The 20,959-nt window shown below is 39.9% G+C and overlaps 1 protein-coding gene across 3 annotated transcripts in view; it reads right to left on the bottom strand.

Annotated features, from left to right (window-relative positions):
- NADK (NAD kinase) overlaps positions 1 to 20,959 on the bottom strand; it is a 39,812-nt gene that overhangs the window by 4,686 nt on the left and 14,167 nt on the right. For 2 of the 3 annotated variants that reach the window (XM_019541297.1, XM_019541295.1), the window contains exons 3-10: positions 17,169 to 17,252; positions 8,244 to 8,373; positions 7,553 to 7,661; positions 7,218 to 7,303; positions 6,415 to 6,517; positions 5,156 to 5,307; positions 4,486 to 4,585; positions 2,436 to 2,593 (exon numbers count right to left, since the gene is read on the bottom strand). In XM_019541297.1, the coding sequence (XP_019396842.1) occupies positions 2,436 to 2,593; positions 4,486 to 4,585; positions 5,156 to 5,307; positions 6,415 to 6,517; positions 7,218 to 7,303; positions 7,553 to 7,661; positions 8,244 to 8,373; positions 17,169 to 17,252 (922 nt within the window). Of the gene's footprint in view, positions 1 to 2,435; positions 2,594 to 4,485; positions 4,586 to 5,155; positions 5,308 to 6,414; positions 6,518 to 7,217; positions 7,304 to 7,552; positions 7,662 to 8,243; positions 8,374 to 11,117; positions 11,880 to 17,168; positions 17,253 to 20,959 lie in introns of those variants that run through there. The other variant, XM_019541298.1, reaches the window with a different exon arrangement.

The following is a 20,959-nucleotide window of genomic DNA, read 5'->3' as shown; positions in this document are numbered from 1 at the left end:
TACAGTTATGTGCACAGCAATGCCTTTCCTAACAATTCTAGTAAGGTTATTTACTATAAAGGCATTCCAGTTACAGAAAACCTGAACTCCATATAAGAGTTAACATACTGCTCAATTCAATGAGATCAGTAGTCTTAGTTTTACTTCTGGGTGGACTTTTGTGATCAGCGTTTTGAAATACAGATGTGTGAACTTTGTAGGCTTTATGTAAAACTTTCAAATTTAAGAGGCTATAGTTAGACCTGGGTATTTGAGGAGTCAAAAATACCCAGTCAATTGACTGGTCAAATATTGTAAAAAAAAGTGTCAAGTAATGTAAAGATTAATTTATTAGAACAGTGAGAGACTAATCTTCAATAAGTTAGATATTTATGTTAATTACATAAAATTACATAAGTTATGTTAACAAAACAAGATTGCTGACTGTTACTGTGAAACAATTAAACTAATTTATTACAAGTTTTTCAAATTTATTCTAGCTAGCAACATGGGTTACATATCAGTGTGAACAAAATTCAACTGTTCTTCTTTTTGGATTTTACCCTGGAATGTCAGGGTCAGCCCAAAGAGTTACAAATTATAAGAAAAAATGAAACTGAAACATACATAGAAACTATAAAAGGTCAGCTTTTCCATGCTGCTGGTTTTCATTTCCTCCTCAACCCAGAGTTAGCTCTTGCAGCCCCATATGGCTTAATGAAGGGGAAGACAGAATGAGAGAATTGGCTGGAAGAGCTCAGGGCCAGGATACCTGCTCCTTGAGAAAGGGGAGAAGGGGGTGATGTATATAGATGTCTTGCCTCCTGCAGGACTGGGAGGCAAGGAGCCCTCACTTCTGCCCTTTGCTAACAAATGACAGCGTGACGGAAAAAATGGTAGGTCACCACCTATACAAGGGCATTCATGGCTTCATGGAGTATTTAACAGCATCTGACCATGGTCAAATAAATGGTCAACTGACTATTTGTTTAGCCAACTGACCACTTGGCCAACCGTACCATATGCATAATTTATGGTATGAGCTGTCTTGAGATGATTGATTTCTGCCATATTGCCAACTGTATAGATAAACTGTAGCTTGATGTAGGTGCCATGAATAAGCAACCAATTCAAATGGTAAAAAAAAAAAAAAAAAAATCCTTTTTAAACTTCTCATACCCTCACAAAACACCAAGATTTCTCCGTTATATAGACTGGCAGACTAAAACAGTTGTGCAAAATATTAACACACAAAACCAGTGAAATAAATTTATTTGTGGCCAATATCTATTACAAGAAAATCCACTCTGAGCACAGATTGGACATGACAAGTTTTGGGAGTTTTTTTTTTTTTTTTTTTTTGCAAAACTATATGCAATTAAGATTATCATCCTTCTAAATAAGTATATCTGCTCACATCTGCTAGTCTCGAAAATTCCCATTCCTGACAGTTCTGCATCAATGATTCTTAACCACGGTATCAGGGCACACTGAAGTGACTTGAGATCTTTTAAAGGGTGCTATGAGATGCAAGGAAGATAAGCAGATATGAACAGATAAGTGTAGGCTCAGGCTCCCCTTTGCCTGGCAGATGGCCTGCTTCCACTGCCCAACACTTCTGCAAGGAGTTAAACACTGTAATAAATAAATTACTTTTTGAAATGGGGTGCTGCTTAATTCACAAAAGTTACAGAGTGCTGCCTCGAATCAATACGGTTAAGAACCATTGTTCTACATATGGGCATAGTGCCTAATAATAAACAAACTTTATGTCCTTTGCTTTGGTCAATCTTATAATATTTATCTTCTTATTGGGCACATCTACAGGTGCAATTAATTCACAGCAATAACCCTGGCACATACTACACCGGCATTTATTTGAACATGCACCCAGGACCACAGGATGTTGAGCCGGGTTGGAGCAGCCCCAGATAGCAGAGGGCCCAGGGGGTCAGCCTGCCAGTCTAAGACTGCCCTGATCCAGCTCAATGTGCTGCAGAGGGCTGGATGGGCACAAGGGTGCTCCAGTGGGGGGCTAGCCAGGAGGCAGCCCCCACACTGAAGCATGCTTGTGCCCCAGTCATCCCTATCAGCATTTACACGTGCATTGCTATGCACTAAAAACCTCTGCCACAGGTTAGTATCTGTATTTACAAGTACTAACCTGTGACAGAGTTTATTAGGTTTACTGTGGTCCAATAGGGCTACATGTGTGAATGCTGAGATGATTACTGTGGAGCTAGTTAGGCAGCTCCACAGTAAACATCTTGTGTAGAAGTGCCCATTTTGTACCTGTAGTGGTGTGTGAGGTTTCAAGTAGTCATTCTGAGGAAACCTTGGGTAAATGGCCGTCTGCAAATGCAGGGGCCTGGATTTAGGGACGAGAAAGGGCTTCCTGGGCCAATGTTCTTATCTCCGACAATTTACTTCTTTGAACAAAGAGAACAAAAGCTAACCTTGAGCTCCACTCCTGCAGGGACAACAATGGGTCTGAAGGACAATGAATGAGGACAGATTGGGGTGATCATGATTGCAGGAACATTTGGATGAATCATTGAAGCTCCAGCTGCAGCAGCATAAGCAGTACTACCAGTCGGTGTGGAAACGATAACACCTGTGAACAGAACACAAGTTTTACTTACGCGTGCTTGGCTGAAAGTAATACTTTAAAGCAGTGGTTTTCAACCTTTTTTCACTTGCGGACCCCTTTGGAAATTTTAAATGGAGGTGCCAACCCCTCTGAATTGTAGGTGTGGGTATTCACATTTTTGATCAATCAGTCATCTTTTGCAAACCCCTTAGATGTAGTCTACGGACCCCCAGGAGCCTGGAGACCACAGGCTGAAAACCACTGCTTTAAAAGTAAGGCTAGGCAACAGGAAGTTGCACTTCTGTCATTTAAAGCTACTAAAAAACATCTGACCTTATCCCAAGTTGGATTTCTTGACCATGAGTCACCTGAGGCTTGATTTTAGCTATAAGCTTTTAAAATATTAAAGAGACTGAGTTAGATGAAATTGGGAAGTCTACAGGCTGAACTCAGATTTCCAAGGAAAGGAGTGAACCAGATACATGAATGGGGGCCAGAAACTCCCTTCCAATTCAACCACTGACAGACTCTTTCTCTTGCATCAATTTGCACATCTGTACTGCACATACACACATACCTATGAGGGTAGGAAGATTCATATCTGTTAAGAGCTTTATGGATGAAATGTCAATATTTAACAATAGAGGTACACTGATACATTGGTTCATATTGGATCAGCACTGAAAAGGAAAACTGACATTGGCAAAATCCGGTTATTTTAGCTGGTGTGGCCAATAACATCGCTAATAAATGCTGTGTGCATGTGCGCAGCCACAGCTCACACGGCCAGGAATGCAGCCTGACAGCTTGGAGAGCAAGGGCTTCCTGTGTTTTGGAGAGCAGTGTCTGGCCAATAAGTATGTGGTGGGGGGGGGAGGGGTGTGGCGGGGGCAGATGGAGGCCCCATGGTGAGGCAGGGAATGGGACTGGGTGGGGCAGGACAGAGCCATGAGCAACTCATCCAGGAGTTGGGGTGCAACTCCTGTTATTGCATGCACCCCAGGGGAGGCACTGGTGAGGGCAGGCTCCCCGCTGCATGCTCAGGGCCAGGGGCTGTGCTGGGCTCCTTCTGGCAGGGCCTGGACCAGGGTTGGGCTTGGGGCAGGCAGCAGTGGTGCTAGAAGGGGGCTATAGGGTGGACTACAGCCACCCCAAAATTTACCGTAGCCCACCCTCCCAGCACCACCACCTGCCCTGAGTGCAGCCCTGGTCCAACCCTCACTGGGAAGAGCCTGGTATCACTCCCCATCCCAAGTGCACAGCCTCACCCTAGCCCCATGCACAGATCCAGGGAAGCATGCCCCCCATGCCTTCCTGGGATGTGTGCAGTGGCAGGAGCCATCCCCCATGCAAAAGCTGCTCATGGCTCTGTCCCACACCCTGCCCCAGCTCCACCCCCACTCCCTCCCTCACTATGGGGACCTCGATCTGCTCCCCTCATACACCCTTTCCTCCCCACCCCAACAGACTTACCAGCCAGACACTGCTCTCCAAGGTGCTGGGCTGCATATCAACAATTGGATCAGTCGATGTGGCTCGTTAATAAATCAGCCATTGGTATTGGCCAAAAAAAAAAATCTTTATTGCTGCACCCCTACTTGCGCCTAAGCACCGTCTTCTAACTTCTTCCTTTTGTCCCCAATTCTCCTATACAAACAAGTTGCCATATGACACCTCTACATAAGATGTGTTCTGTAAGCTTTTTTACTGATGTCAGTGCTGCTCTGTGGACTGTACCAGTTGCCTAAACTCACACTTCTGCACACCCAGTTTTCAAACAGCCCAGGAGCCAAAACCCAAGCTTTTATTTCCAATGGAAAAAGTAAAAAAGTAGAGGCAAGGTAATTAGAAGTTAGTTTCCTTTTAGTATTTAGACAGGGACCGGTTAAGCTTTTTATCAAGAGCCGTTAACTTACCATCTCCTTGTACTGTGGTTATAAGGTGCCCATCCAGATAAACATCTACATTGGAAAGGTAGGAGGAAGGACCACGATCGACAACAACTTCATTTAGGACCTGGCAGGACACGAAACCAGTTAATTTTTTTTTTGGCCTGACAAGATAGTAATTGACAAAGGACAAGTAACATATGTTTATGAAAGTTTCACCCCAATCTTCACCAACTTATCTTGGTCTTTGAGTTGCTATATAATCCTGTCTTAGTGATCACCAGTAGAAATAGTTACTTGGTGCTATGGATATTTTCCAGAAGCAAGTTGCTGATGGTGCTAATAGGATTCCTCCTTTGGTTATATCCACCAGTGAGACATTCAATTGTCAAGGCCATTGTAATCAATTTACTGGTTTCAAAATACAAGAAAACCTCTGGTGCAGAGCAATGTATAAACAAAGTATTATGATTATAGCATATGCAGCATTATAGCAAATACTATGTTATGCAATACACCCTTTTTTTTATGGCCTATTTAGGAAATTACCTGGAAGCAATATAGAAAGTGTCATAGTACTGGGTTAACAGAATATGATGAAAAAGAAAAAAAAAAAACCTTGAGAAACTCGAGTGTAGGATGAATTATTTCTTAGTTCTTTTGCTCGTTTTCCATTTTACACTCTTCTGGCTCTGACCTGATATTGCATGATTTGCTTTCCCACTTCTTTCTCCAGACTTGTAGGCACCATTCCATTTTCTTCTATACCATTTTGTATCATTTTCTTCTCTCTGTGCTCCTTTACTACTCTCACTTTCAGCCTGCTCCGCAAAACAAGTGCTGCATTGCCTGCAATCCAAAAGGAAGGAAAGGATGAAACCCACACATGCACACACACTGGAGTAGTATCTACTATATTATAAGCAACTTTACTATTTTCACAATAATTTACTAACAAACTGTTATGAAACGCTCTTCTCCACTTTTCACTTGCTCGAATTTTCCTTAGGTTTTTTACAACAGAATGTTGAGGGCTTAACTTCACCTCAAAACTGAAGTTGGGTGGGAATGAAAAAGACAACTTTAAGTAATGCAAACATATAAACCAACTACCCTTTGAAAATTCAATGAGAATCTTAAAGCTTTATGTGCAAATGACTGCTTAAGTCAGAAGGTAGGCAGTTGATTTGTTTGATAATCCTCACTGATACTTACGTAAGCTTGGCATAAAGAAACCAGTTCATTTTTATAAATTCACAAAATATCAATTTAGCAACATGAGACTTACATTAATGCTTTTCAATTACTTAATTATACACCCAGAATAGCTTTATACCAAGGTGACAAGTTATAGCATTTTTTTTCCTTCTCTCTCAAAAGGACTTTAAATACCAAGAACTAGTTTAAACGCACATTCAGGTTAGAAAACCAAGCACTCGAGAGTCAAGGTTTCCTATTCAGTGAGAACTCACACAGCACGTAATTTTTCTGATTCTCCATGTCAGCTGTTTATGAAAATGCCAAAAACATACGTAAACTATGCATTAACTCCAAAAGAGAGAAAGAAAAGAAAAGCTGGAACATTTAGAAGTTTCCTGATCATTGTAGGTCCAATTTCCTACTACTTTAATGTGATAATGTTCATAGGAACAGAGAAGTTAGATCATTAAGATCTTCCAGTACCACCACTCCTAAATTGTTACATTATGTGTGGGTTGATGAGTACACCCACATTATTTCCCTGATATTTCCTTACATGCTACAAGCACTAGGCCATCCCAACTTTACAAAACAATGTAAAAAATGATACTGCAATAAAGCACTGCAGTATCAAAAGGACTGATTTTAGACAGTTCAGTTGTTAAAGGAAACTCTAACAAAACAGAAAGCGAACAAGCCTTTTAAAAGTTGCAAAGATAATCTTCTATTTTTATTACAGTGGAAAAAAATTCTTACCTTCTATAACCTGAGTAACTTGGGACTGAAAGTTCTCAAAGTTAAATGGAGTAAGAAATCCAAGAGATCCAAGATGAAAAGCCATAACCGGAGGTACGCTACCCTGTCAAAAGGAATAATTTAGAAGTTGTTCAGTGTTACACAACTAAAGCATGTGTTATCCCTGTTCTTTTTATGTTTAAGTAGTACCATAACAACTTGTCTGCAAATATCCTAAATGTGCTTGACAATAACTACACGCAAAAATAAAAACAAAGATGGAAATGGCAATGCAGGGATGCTCACCACTGTCCTGAGGGCCAGATCAGGTCCCTGGTGCTATGTACTCTGGCCCATGAGGCTTCTCACAGATGTTGTGGGGAGCCCTCAGGCTGCAGGGTATGCTTCTGCACGCTAGAGGTGGGGTGTACAAGGCAGCACAGTGCCTAAGCTGGGCAGGGGCAGTGCTGAGTCCTGCACTGCTGGGACTGGGCATCAGGAACCCATGCTGCCCCACACACCAGAATCAGGCCTGAGGGTCCTGTGGTGCCCCAACCTGGCCAGCTGAAGGCAATGCAAGGATTAGGGCCTGATCCCAGCGCACAGGGCCCAAAATGGCTCATCGTCTGGTGTGGGGCCAAAAACTTGAGCACTACTAACCAAAAGAGCTTTTATAGTGGAGGAACAGAGAAAGGTGGCTAGCCAGAAAGATCTGAACAAGTAAGGAGAAAGCTTGCAAAAATCTTCAAGACTGACTCCTGTGCAAAGTTCTGGTTGGGAAGAGCGCCTCAAAAAAATAAATATTTATTTTCTATAGAACGAACCTGGAAAAGTGAAGAAGCATAAAGTAAGGTCCCATCTCCTCCTAGGCATATGATGAAGTCTATCTGATTAGAGATATCATCATAATCTGGAGGATAACATTAAAAGGTTAATTTACATAACTTAAAGATTTCAATTTACACATGTAAATTTGGTGCAGCACACTAATGTTAATTTAGAAATAGAAATAATGAACAGACCATCAAAACAACATCTGCTTGAGTTTATCAAGGACAGATTTCAGACAAACTTGATTCATTTGAACAAATCACCAGGGAAACCAGAAGATGAAAAGGCAATATATCAGAACTTCTATTTTAAAGAAACATTACCCTACCTTCGCTGAAAGTGCAAAATTTTTTCTTCACTGGTCCAAAATTTTCATCATGAGCAATGGCTGGGTCTTCTAACACTTTCTTTTCTACATAAACTATCATGTTGTTCTCCTAGAAGCAGCAAAAACATTTACTAATAAATCTTTTAACAATATAACACCACATGTGATGCTTCTATCAGTATTTGATACTGGTTTAAAATGTTGTGATTTTCACAAGTGCTGTTCAGTTTCTATATGTATTGTTAAAACGTACAGCAATTATTACTGTATTTTATTACTGAAACTGTCGTACAAAGGTCACATAATAAAAATTAACTAGTCTTTGGAAACTTAACTATGCTCCTGTGACATAACCCTAATTCCAAATTAGCTAATTATTTTCTCAGTTTAATGGCATAAATATTTATCCTCATTCTGTATTAAAACTGCAGAATAAGACTGTTCATATAATATGCAATGAGAACAGTAGTTTTCTTTAAAGGGAAACTATGCTGAGCTCGTTTAGCAGGAAAAAAAAAGACTGGTTCCATGCTGAGTTTTGCAATTAATTATTTCTATTGTTTTCCATACATTTGGACTCATTCGCCATATACAATTCTACCTCCATTTATAATTAAGCTAGAACAGCAAGTAAGAACATTTCATTTAAACTTAAGCACCAAAAGCTCTGATCTCTCCCAAGCGATATTACCTCAGTAAGATACACGCACAGTTCTTTAAAGGGCTGTAGTAGACTAGCATCACGAATCTTTTTGATAACAAGGACACTCTTGGGAGGTTTGTTCCATGTCAACCGCTGGCTTGCTGGATCCTGAATGTGCCTACGGACAAGAATCCAAAGAATAAAAGCTTTATTTGAAAAGGTAGACTGTGTTAAAAATCCCCTGACCACATTTTGTCACTAAAAAATAGAAAGCAAGTAAAATGTTAAAAATATTAAACACAACAGCTTTGTATTGCCTAAAATGCAGAGCTTTTCCAACTTCCAGCAAATATTTTGCTGAATTTTGCAGCAGGACTATTCTGGTTCAGTCTGTACGGAAATGTAGAACACTTTTAAAAAATTAGAGATCCAGGATACAGTTCAATTTAGTTTATAGAACTATTAATAATACATGTATACACACAATTTTTTTGAGTCAAACAGTGCTAATCCATACAGGGTTCTGACTAGATGGGTATTCTAAAACAAAAATGGTTTACTTCCGAGTACACAAAAGCTTCCCCATTGGGTTGGTAAACTCACATTATATTGATGAAGGTGTCCATTCCTGCAGCTGCAAACATGCTAGTCATGTTCATGAGCAGGGGCTATAATTCTGCCAGAATCATTGTAACAGCCACTAAGACACTTCAACTACCAGACCACTGCCTTAACACTGGTAGCAGTGGTCCTCCCCTCACCCTGTTACGGAGGATGACTGTTTGGTCTGCTTCCTTAATAGCATAAAACATCCAATTAGAGAACTTGAAAAAGCAGCAGCATGAAAAATCTATGTTTTTCCTTCAACACCAATATAAATTAAACATTCATCTTGAGTCTATGTTGGTATAAGGAAGGGGAGAAACAGTTTTACCTCAATTCATTCTTTAAATATACATTTCTTCTAGTAAGTTCATGGAATCAGACCTAGTTTCAGCCAGAACCTGTTTTCTGCCTAAATTAAGACATTCTGTGGGTGCAGGATCTCTCAACTGCACATTTTCTTCAGACAAATATAGCTAACTTACTCCAAACAACAGTAATGAGAGGCAGAAAGTATTACTTAAAAATCAGTAACATTCTTAATATGAAATCATATTAAAATCAAAAGTGTCATACATTATACAAGGAGTTTTAATGTTTTTTAACTGGTCTGGAAAACTCCCAATGCAAACATTTCCTATTTCCTCTTCTGTGATACTGCAATGGTGCTAACAATAGCTAACATATCTAAATAGCTTACTGAGAAATAAAAGCTACCAAACTCGTTGTATTTTTTGATAAAAGTAAAATCAAAGCGAAGTTAAGACTTCAGGCACATCTTGGCAGGTAAGTACACGTTCCCCTTTTGGTACAGAGTAACAACAACCACCACCACCACCTCAACATTAAAAAATGGAAGTGACATACTAACAGGCTTAACTGTGCCAACACAGAACAGAGGAAAAAACATACCAATGCATTTATCCTTAAAGGGCGCTTTTTGAACGCAGATAAAACCAAAGAAGTGCTACCACCACCACTTTACTTCCCACATCTGTAAAAGAGCACCTAAATAAAGTACATCAATACCTGGTGAAATCTGAGTTGTCACACTGGCAAAAATAGATTTGTTATTATTATTTTATTTTCAGGTTACTGAATTCTCTTCAAAATTCCATACAAATTATAATTACAAGCTCATATTGCTTGCTATGAATTTAAGGGCAAATCAAACCAACAAAAAAATTAATGTAATAATGGAGCCTCAGCTGCAACCATATCTATGAAGCAACACTTATTGTTCTATAATCCATCTTGCTGTTTTGAAAACATGCAACTGCTTTTTTGCTTTACTTAACTTCTTGAATTACAAACTTTCAAAGCTAAGCAAATAATTTCTTACTTGTAATTAGTGGTTTATAAGCATCTCATTTTTCCCCCATGTGCTGTTGGTATAATCCATGTAGAAAAGAGGATTACTGCAAATGCTGAACAAGCTAAATTCACAAACAGATTTGGAATCGCCCTCCATTGGCAGTTTGAGAGTTAAGAAAAAGTATGGATATTTTACTGTCACTGGCTGTTCCAACCTGCAGAGTGGCAGTTCCTGAACTGTAAGAAAGCTGAAGAGATCAGCTCACTATAAAAGTAGAGCTGCTTGTATATATATTGTATGTACAAATATAGCACTAACTAAAGACTATAGAGTAATACAGAAGCCCCAAACGTAGTCACTGAAACAAGACAATATTGTATATTTTCTTATGCACAATGACAAAATTTCAGGGGAATGCAGGGATTGGATTTCAGCTACATCCATGCCCATCTAAGACCCTAAGTTTCTTTTCTTTTTCATACTGCATTTAATACTGAGCCTCAGAGATCTCCATGCAGTAGGACTAGCATGCACTTGGAAACCCTCACTGATATCCTAATCAAGCTATTAACTGTAATAGAATTAAACCCCCGAAAGTGCTGCTTTGAAGATCTACATATGAAAAAGGAACTACACAAGACAAAGTTACAGGTAGTGCACCCAAGATTAATATTTTATTGCTGCAAAAACAAGAGCCAAAGAAAATGGATTCAAATTTCACAAGCCATTTTCAATATTAATGACCCCTAAATAAATTGCAGAAGAAAAACAATACATGAGTGTGCAGAAGTTTTACATGCAATACCCCTGTATCAAAAACAAAAAGCATGAGAAGAAATAAAAAGGTTTCAGTGTAATCATGGTAACTCCCTGCCAACTTTAGGAACTAAAGGTCGTATTAACACTATTTCACTTAGTAATCTGAGAATACATCAAAACTAATACGGACTTTATTCAAACCCCACCTCCCCACAAACGAATTGCGTTTATTATGCTGTACTTACCACTTCTCTGTAGTTCTATTAAAGTAGAGATTATTCATAACATGCTCAAAGATCTTCATGATTTATTTCAAAAAAAAAAGTCAGGCAAGTTAAAAAAAAAAAAAAAAAAGAGCTCTGGAAAAGTCTTAGACCTAATCACTTTTTATTTTATCATTAGTTTTGTCTAAGATGACTAATTAATTTGATGTTTCAAATAATCCTAATAAATGGGGGGGTTTCAGTTTAAAAAAATAATCCCTTTTAAAAGAGAGTGTTAAAAATCTTCAATAGTCTCTTGATGTTTTAAAAAGCCAAACTCCCTTTCAAAAAAGTTTAACTAAGCCTAAATAAAGCTAACACAATAATATACTTAAACCACTGGCTTTTCATTAAAAATTGATTCCATTCATCTGGATCATTTCACATCATCTTTTATAAGCAAGCCTTCCAAAATAGTCACCAACACTAGCATTACAGAAGACACTCAGATTTTACACTAACATACAAACTATTGCCACCACACTCTAGTCCAGGATTTTCCATTATAGTCCACTTGTTAAAAATATTTTCAGTAACCAGGAAAAATCAGATGACATTTTAGAAGCTCACACACGTAAGAAAGAGAACTCTTAAAAGCTGAAACTATCATCGGCAGTTTAGATTCTTAATAGGCTTCTACTCCAATGACCTGCGAATGTCCTCATCTCTCCAGCTAATTTAAACACTGCATTAACTGTCTTTTTCTTGGCAACCACGGTGCTCTTAGTACTGCCGACAGCCTCTGTACCGGACTAATCTTGACACACTATCATTATATTGTACAGCATTAGCTCAGCCCATGAGGAGGAGCGTATTTGCCATGGTCAGGTGGTGAAATAAATGACGTAAATAAAATCTTCAAACAAATTAGAGTCATCTTAGCCACAGGCTCTAGTGTTGACATAAGACTCGAGGAAGCTAGTCTTTGCCCAGCAAAGTTTCCTCCACACTTTCACTGGAAAAGTCAAAATATCACTACCACACTGAGTTGGCAAAAAGTAATCCTTATGATCATCGTAAATCCCAGATTGCTTCACTTTATAATGATTACTCTAATTTTCCGTTTAAAGAAAAGGTAAACAATCCTTTTAAAACAAGCCGATTAGTCCATATTTGTATTTGCCTATCTCCCCTGACACCAACTCTGTTTACCAGGTTAGAAATGAATTCAGTGCTTTAGTTCTGTGTTATCCATCTCACATCCACCAACAAAAAGACAGTAAGAGCAGAACCCAAGTAACCCCTTGTTTCAATACCAACTTTAGCACCAGGGCATTCTGTAAAGAGGACTGCCTGGTTGATCTTCGTTTCACCCAGAGAGTGCCACAGGATGCAAACACATGGCTTCAAAACTTCAGAAAAGGTGGGGAGAAAGTAATGTGTTTGGAAGTGTGGGGGGAGGGATGGGTAGAGGAGGGAGCAGGGGGTTGGCAGGATTACATATTTTGGTCATATTAGTTGTAAAATATATCATTCTGCCAATCTTCATGGGTATCCACTGATCTTTGTTAATCTGCCTTTTAAAATACCAGTGAGCATGATCATTCCTCTTCAAGTTTAATAAACTGGCTTCAGGACGTAACAAATCAGCCCAGGCCTGCCGGCTACATTGCTTGCTACTGGTTGATCAGCTAGTGGAAAAAGAGCAGCTTGATAAAACATATTGGCAGTGCTCTTGAACATTTTTCTGTAGTTTCTATGTGCATTCTCACTAAGCTTTGAAAAATTCACTCTTCTCGTGGGAAGCAATAAGATTAAAGAAATAATCTCCCCAAAATCTTCCAAACTGCAAAACAATAATTGTTTTACCGAATATGCAATTATTCTCTGTAACTGCTCATTTCTCTTTTCAGTAGTAGGAGAATGACGTTAACAGTGCCTTAAACACAGCCAAAGTTTTAGAACTAAATATACAGTGCCTGTACATGTGCTGCAGGGTTGAGGGGGACATTTTAATTAGAATGGCTCTAATTAAAATGCCCACAGCATCTTGTGTTTTCAGCATCCTGCCTTTCAAAATGGTGGCAGGGGCGCTTTAACTAAACCTTGAATGTTAGTTAAAACACTGTCACCGCCACTTTGAAACACAAGACACTGAATACACGAGGCTCTACAGCATGCTGGAGTGTTTTAATCACGCTCCAGCAGACTCCATTTATCGAATCTGGGCCAACATGTTCTAATCAGAAGGCACTGGAGCACATGCATAGGAAACCATAGTACCAAATGCACCATTTTATAAGTCTAGATTTTACCACACAAAACCTGCAATTTAGGTGATACCTTGACAGCCTCTCTCTGAATTAATCCAATATCAACAGAAATATGTGATTTGAACTTTAATCTAACAAAAGGGCACGGTTCAAACAAAATCCTGCCATACAGAGCTAATCATTTTATCCATTTCTCCTGGTCACTATAAAACTGTTACTAGAATCTAACATAATTTATTTTGAGAAATGTGCTGTAAAGATCTTTTAGAATAGAGCCTGCATGCATCCATTTCCTTTACAATGTAAAACCAGGTTGAGCATATTTGAACTAAATGAGATGTTGAATCAGTTAGGTTCATGACCAACAGCCACTTTGACAGCTAGCTGAAGGCCCACACTAAGAGAACAGTGCATTTGGTTGCTTCCTCCTCCAGCCACCATATCTGGCAGAACCAAGATAAGGCCAGGTTTCAATGATCCAGAAAAATGCCAGAATCTGGTAATATGACCCCATAAAGCAATTGCTTTGGACCTACTACACACTTCACACGCTAGAAGTAACAAACCCCTATATTCATTATTGTTCCGTGATAAAGCTTTGAGGGCAAGTGACTTATAAAAGCGATTGAAGCAACCTGACAACAACAAAGGCAACAAAAAATGCAGTAAACAACAACAACAACAAAAATGCATAGAAGTGGGACATTGAAAGGTGACATCAATCTGCAACTTTGGGGGGCAGGATGGGGAGAAAGCACAAGAGCGTACTACCTATAGGAACTATTCTGTCCCTTGCATGCACTACAACCAACATTAAGTTTAGTCAGTATTAGCAGGAAATCTCCCTTTTGCAAATTAGACTATAGAGGAAAAAGGGGAGCATCTATACAATGGACCAGAAGAGAGGCACCAGATCTTTAAAAAAAACCCAAACAAACAACTCTCCTCATGCAGAATTTGGGTGCTTAAAACCAGAGCTGCAATCCTTTAAACCCTTGCTTAGCTGCTGTCTAGGAGACATCAAAAACTCTAATCTTAAGCACCTCCTTGTTTGACTTCAAAGTTTCCCAAGTGCATGGGATACATAGAACTGCCAAAGTCTTGACAAAGCTGAGCAGCTCACCAAGCTCATGCTTAAGTTCACTCAGGCTCCAGAAAGCAGATAAGCCTTCACCTAAGCACCATACCAGAAACTCAATCCAGCAGGTGTTCTCAGACTATGCCTAATATAATGCAGAACCAGGGATCACATAAAACAGTTATAACACTTTCAGAGCTTGCTGGTGATACCCAATTTGCATAATAGCCTGGGGCACTTGCCCAGAAGGGGGCGAGGCTGAATCCCTCTTCTTACCCGAGGGCAGAGCCATCCCTAGGGGTGTGTGGGGCCCATCAGCGGCAACTGCCTGCAGAAGCCAATGGCAGTGTAGGGGAGGGGGGCGACTACCCACAGAAGCTGCTGGCAGTATGGCCTGTATGGCACTGTCCATCAGGCCCGAGGCAGTCAGTCACCCTGATTTGCCCCCCCTCAGGGACAGCCCTGCCTGGGGGGATTCAAACCCACAGTCCCACCTCCCACAAGTGACCTGGAGGCTATTTTGGGTGGGGGCACTGCCAAACAAGACAGAACAGAACTTGGATCTACCGCTTCCTGAGCAAGTACTTCAGGTGAGACTTCTATAAAAGGGGTGCAGCACCACCAGTTGTGTTGAGGAACAGGAGGAGCGAACTTTGCTTAGTTGTCTGAAAGAAATGACAAACTCCTACTTTCAGCAGAGGACTCGGGGGGTGCGCGAAATTTTGCCAGCCATTTCATTTTGACCAATTATGAGGTCGAAACAGCAAAATCGAAACAAAAGAAAGGCCCTTGAAATAGCTTTGAAACAAAACAAGGCTGGTCAAAACATTTCAACTTTCGAAACGTTTCGACCATAGGCTGGAGATGGAAAGTCAGCCCAGCTCGGATGATTTCCCATCCCCCACACTAGATCGTGCCGGGGGTGGGAGGCAGCCCAGCTTGGTGTGATCTAGCGCAGGGGACGGGGAAGCAGCCCAGCTGGGCTGCCTCCCACCCCCAGCACGATCTAGTGCTGTGGATGGGAAGTCAGCCTGGCTGCTCTGACTCCCCATCCCCAGCAAAACTCGAAACAGCATTGAAACAGCCTTTCTGTTTCAATGGAAGGGAACGGAACAGCTGTTTTGACTCTAAAGGAAATTAGAGATGAACCACTATTCCGTTAAACCATCAAAACTCAAGGAGAAATGGAACGGTGCCATTTCGCAGCGCCTTACTGTGAACCTCCAGTAGAGGTGCCTCCCTTCAGCCTTGACTGCAGTATCCTGGGATCAGAAATTATGGCATTCTCTTGTCCTCACCAGTCCCTATGACCTAGCTCTAGACAGATGCAGGCAGCTTCCCAACCAGCCCACTGGCCATATCCCCTTCTTGTCCTATGCAGTGTATGGGGAAAGATAGGCATTTCAGGATATCTCAGTTCCTCTCTCAGGATTCCCATTCTTGCGGCTGCTTAAAGTTCAACACTAGTACCCAGTGTTTATACACGCAAGTTGATTATCAGACCCAGCCTTGTATCCCCAAGATACTGGCTACTACCAGCAAGCAGAAGGAAGAATACAGTGTCCCTAGCTAGAAATGAAAGATTATTTGACAACTGCTGTTAAATTAAGGAAAAAGTTAATTTTTGTTCCATTTGTAAATTTAGATTATGTATATACCATTTCCTTTGTTTCAATCCAATATTTCCAACTGTTTGAAAGAATGCAGTGCATTCCTGAAACTTCATATAAGGTGATGTATTATGGCAACCCTTACTGACCCTGTCCATTAAAACTAGTTAACCATGCTGAGCTACAGAAATAAGACATGTGAGAGACTGTAGAGATCTCTTTAGGCAGACAACATCCTTTATGTTTATAAAAAGAAATATTAATTGTATTCTATTATCTTTTTGGAGAAGCAAAAGAAGAGGGGGTGGGGGAAAGCAATGACTTTCTTAGCTTTTATTTATGCTTACTGAATACAACAGTAAGCTAATACATGCATATTGTGTTTTTATTTTTGAGACTGCAGTTCAAGAAACACCATCTGGCTTCATAAGATGATTTTTCAGAGCTTGTGTGCTGTAAATGCTGCACTGATTTTTGGCTGCATCAGACCCTATCTAGGCATTTAATTAAGTGTGTGCATGGGGAGGGTGTCAAACAAATAGCAGACATAGCTGCTCTATCCAGCCTGCCAGTAGCCACGAAAGGTAGGTGGCAGGGACATGATAGGGAAGTGGCCTGTCACAGAATCCAGGGTCATTGGGCCCTGTGGATATGGCAATCAGTGGCAGGAAGACAAGTAAGGCATGACAGCAGCTGGAGGACAACCAGAGCTCTTGGCTCACAGCCACTGTTGTGGCTTCAGCTTTGTAGCTGCCAGCCCCACCACCATTCCATCCTGGAGCTGACATGCTGGGGCTAGAGCTGCCAGTTCAGTACAGCACATGTAGCAGCAGCTCTAGCACACTGAATGCAGAAGAAGCTGGAGCTACCATTGCTGTCACTGCCACATGACCCAGGTCAGAGCCAGAGTTGCCACTGTGTGCCCCTGAATGAACCTAGCCCGCAAGCAGCTCTGCAGTCCAGATCCAACCCAGGGTGCAAGGTGAATATGACCCCCCTGAATTAAGTATTAGAAACAAGCCTTTAAGCAGTGTGTGTATATACTTGAAGGTGATTTCAACAAAGAGTGTCAAGAAATTGTCTTGAATGCAAAATAACTACATTAGTGTGAATTTGAACAAGAGGCACTTACATTATCGTTTTTGGGTTCTGCAGCATACAGGCCTTTGGTCCAAATGTAGTCACCGGGCATGGTCCATGCAAGGAGCGTGTCCTCCTGAAAAAAAGGGCACATAAAGGAAAACTGAGTGTAATTAGTTCCTACAGTCTCTACACCTGTGACTGCAGATCTTGGAAGCCACGATGTGGTCCCTGCATCTAATGCTGTATTTGAGCACCACATGGTGTCTTTACTGATTATTGCAGTTGAAGTCTTTGGGCAAATTATTTAGTGCAACACACTGGAGATTCATTCACACAGCATGTGAAAGTTTATAAGAATGCTATTGTACTTACTAAATTCTAGAACCAAAGATTTCATTAAACTTACTCCAACTCAACCTCCGTTCTCTAGAGGAATCCCCACAATCTCAATACTGCCAGAGATATTATGGTAAAATTTCTTCTGCACAGTTTTGCCAGTCATGTAAAGCCCGATAAGCAAAACTTCTGTTTTCCAGTCCTCATCCTCTCCTGAATTTGTTTTGTAATAGGGTAAGCAAGCACCCAGAAATACTAGGAAGAGATCAAAGTTATTTGATTGGGACCTAACTAGAACTTAAATATAAGTAGTGAATGAATAAAAGCAACAATAACCTTCATGTTCTTTTTGAAAGTTTGAAAACTGTTTAAAGAAAAAGAGAATTCAAAATGTATAATTCTTAAACAGCAAATCTGGCTCTTTTCAAAGCTACAGTAAAGAGTCTGCATGACCACACAGGTTTATCAACTATGCAACCATGTAATCATAAACTACTACTTACACAACACCCCTGAAAAATAAGCAATCGGATTACTCTGTTTCACCTCCTGGATCAACTAACTACAAGGTTAGCATTTTTCAGGTAGCACAGAAAAGTTGCACTACAATGTTAAATCACTATTAAATATGAGCCTTATGGCAAAATGTAATAAAAACTTTTAAAGCATCTCCCTTATAATACAGCTCAGCAAAAAAGTCAGTAGTCCGTTATATAGTTCAATAGTTTCATGACCTTCACCAAACATTTTGCAAGTGAACAAGTATGCCTAACCAAATATTTAAAATACAAAGTGAAGAGCTGCTAAGACTTGCCATGCAGTATTTTAGAGCATATACATACCTTTTTTTTTTTTTAAACAATTTAAGTTCTGTAACCAATGAATTAACAAAACATGTTACATGCGTACATGTGCTATATATCAGCATTTCTCAACCTGTGGGTTGCAAAAATATAGGAAAGGGTCATGAACAAACTTTGAAAATGGATTCTCCTTTGAGAGAGAAAAATGAGGGAAACTCTGGCTTTTCCCTTGCAGGCTGGCAGAATTCAGTCCCTATTATAGCACAGACATTGATGTCGGTTCAGTACACTTGTTTTCTAACTTCTTAAGAATGTTATGTCTTTACAGTAAATCTACAACAAAAGCAACAGTTTCTAATTTTAGAATGAATAGGCCATGCAAAGTGATTAAATGCAGTGCACTGGGCCAGTGCACATAAAACATCACAACACATTTTCTTAATTGGTATGCACTTAGATCAAAGAAGTGGTCAAAAGTCCACCCAACCCTAACAGCCCTACTAGTACAGATTAGTACAAATGTTAAATAATTAAGGAAACCAATGAGGTGGAGTGTTTCCTGAGGATATTTTGGTTGTCAAGGTTCAGTCTCATTAACAAATCAGGAGTCATTCTGCTGTGTAATGTAGCAGTACATTCTGTTACCTTTGAGGAACAGGTCTAGATTATCAAGGACTGGCCAAAGGTAAATTACACAAAAATAAATTATTTTTATAAATCCAGAAGCTACTCTAGTAATGTTTTACCTCCAGCACCAAGCAGAAATTCCAAATTACAGCATTTGAGTTACCTATTGTTAAACTATATATAGTTTGCTGAGGGGATCCATTTCCAACTGACCAGAAACACCTGTAAGGCTAGAACATTTCTCCAAGAATTAAATTTTGACTTAAAAAAAATCAGAAAAGAATACCCATACTTTTTTTTTTCAGCAAATAGATGCAATGCCAAAGAGTCCTTTTCACACTACGAGACTCTTGGTTCCTATTGTAAAGCTGACTCAAAGCAGCATGAAGCTGCCAGCGGCCTCGCGCAGAGACAGAGCTGTGGAAAAAAGACTTTCTTTGAGAGTTCCGTTTAAAGCCATTGTTTGCCAACCACCATATATTACTTCACCCCAAACTTCAGAGTTGAGACACTAACTTGAAAATCCCTGCAAAGAGCTCCCAACATACCCCACCGAGTGAAAACTCAGGCAAGTATTTCCATCATAAGTAAGAAGTGTTTCAGTTTTCCATTATGTACATTAACTTTCTCACTCTGAGAGTGGTTAAGTATTGGAGCATATTATCCACAGGAGGTGGTGGAATCTCCATCACTGGAAGATGTCAATGCAGGCTAGCAGGGGAACTGATTTAAAATCAAAGATTTAAATCGGTCTTCTCTCTTGTTAATTTTTAACAACTTTCCCACTGGATTTAACAACAAACAAAAAAGAAGGGTATTTTCATTGGTTGATATAGCAATTAAAACGTGTTGATTTACAGCTAATGGTTTTTACAGTATATTTAGTACATTTTTCCTAGGTATGCAAACAAGATATATAGCTTAACTTATGTGTATTGTTAAAAATCCTACATTTTAGTATGCTACAAAATGGTGAAATATATATTTCTTATTCACTAGTTGATGAACTTTTTGCTCATGTTTGTATCAAGCTGCATTAAGATGGTAACTTGAATTTAACTGAACAAAAACAGCACTACAAATTTATTAAACAAAACCTTAAAGTCTCTGATACAGAAACTAAAAAAAAAAGTTTAAAACTTGGTGCACATTTACAACCAACTAATCTACTGAACACTAGTATTAATTGTTATAGTATTAGAAGTATGACCTGTAGTTAATGAATTAAAACAATTATTGCATGTCACCATGGGGAACATTTTCTAAAATACCTAGACTAAAGTAATTTGAGCTTAAGTTTCTACATGCCCAATTTTCTTTAAAATGAGACAGTTTTTTGTTTGTTTGTTTTTTTTACCTAGGCTATTTTGAAAAATTTTGACCCCAAGTTTTTGGAATGCATAAAATCTCCTCTTCCCCCTTTTTATTCATGGACTGGAAAAGAAAGATGAGTTTTCATGTTTTTTCAGCTCCCAATCAATTAATTGGCTTTGAATGTACTAGTCCAAATTAAAATACTCTTTCTGCATCTGCAAAAGCAGCTGCTGGTGGTAAAAGCTGGTTCAGCACTTCAACAAACTCTGGTTCCAGGTACTTTGCTAGTGACTTCCACCGATTTAGTGGTGTGACTTTCTTTTAAATGCCCTCAGCAAACAGGTACTGCTTGAATGGTTCACTTCTAGCCCTGAAATGTATTATGGCTGGCATGGCTGACGGGTGTTTAGAAGATTCCCTCATCGTAGCAGCATTCACCTCTTCAGCAGTTATGTATTTACTAGGCCTGTGCAAAGCTGCTAGTATTTAACTTCGGATTCGGCCGATTCGGGGGGGTGATGATTTGATTTGGCAATTTGAATCACTGTCCCAAATTGATTTGGAGATTTGGCTGCTGCCGAATCCCCAAATCAGCCAGGCACAACCCAGCAATGGCTGCCCTGCCTGCACCAGCTCTCAGCACTTTTTTTTAACAAGGCCCAACTCAGTGAGTGTTGCCAGGCAGGAGGGTGATCCCCGTTGCCCCCCCCCACTGCACCACTCTGTGTGATGGTCTTTTCTTTAAGAGGCCAGGAGCTGG

This window comes from Crocodylus porosus, unplaced genomic scaffold (assembly GCF_001723895.1).
Source record: "Crocodylus porosus isolate Cpor-Errol unplaced genomic scaffold, CroPor_comp1, whole genome shotgun sequence".
NCBI lineage: Eukaryota > Metazoa > Chordata > Crocodylia > Crocodylidae > Crocodylus > Crocodylus porosus.
The sequence above is the reverse complement of the archived record's forward strand: the minus strand, read 5'-3'. Positions and strand labels throughout refer to the sequence as shown.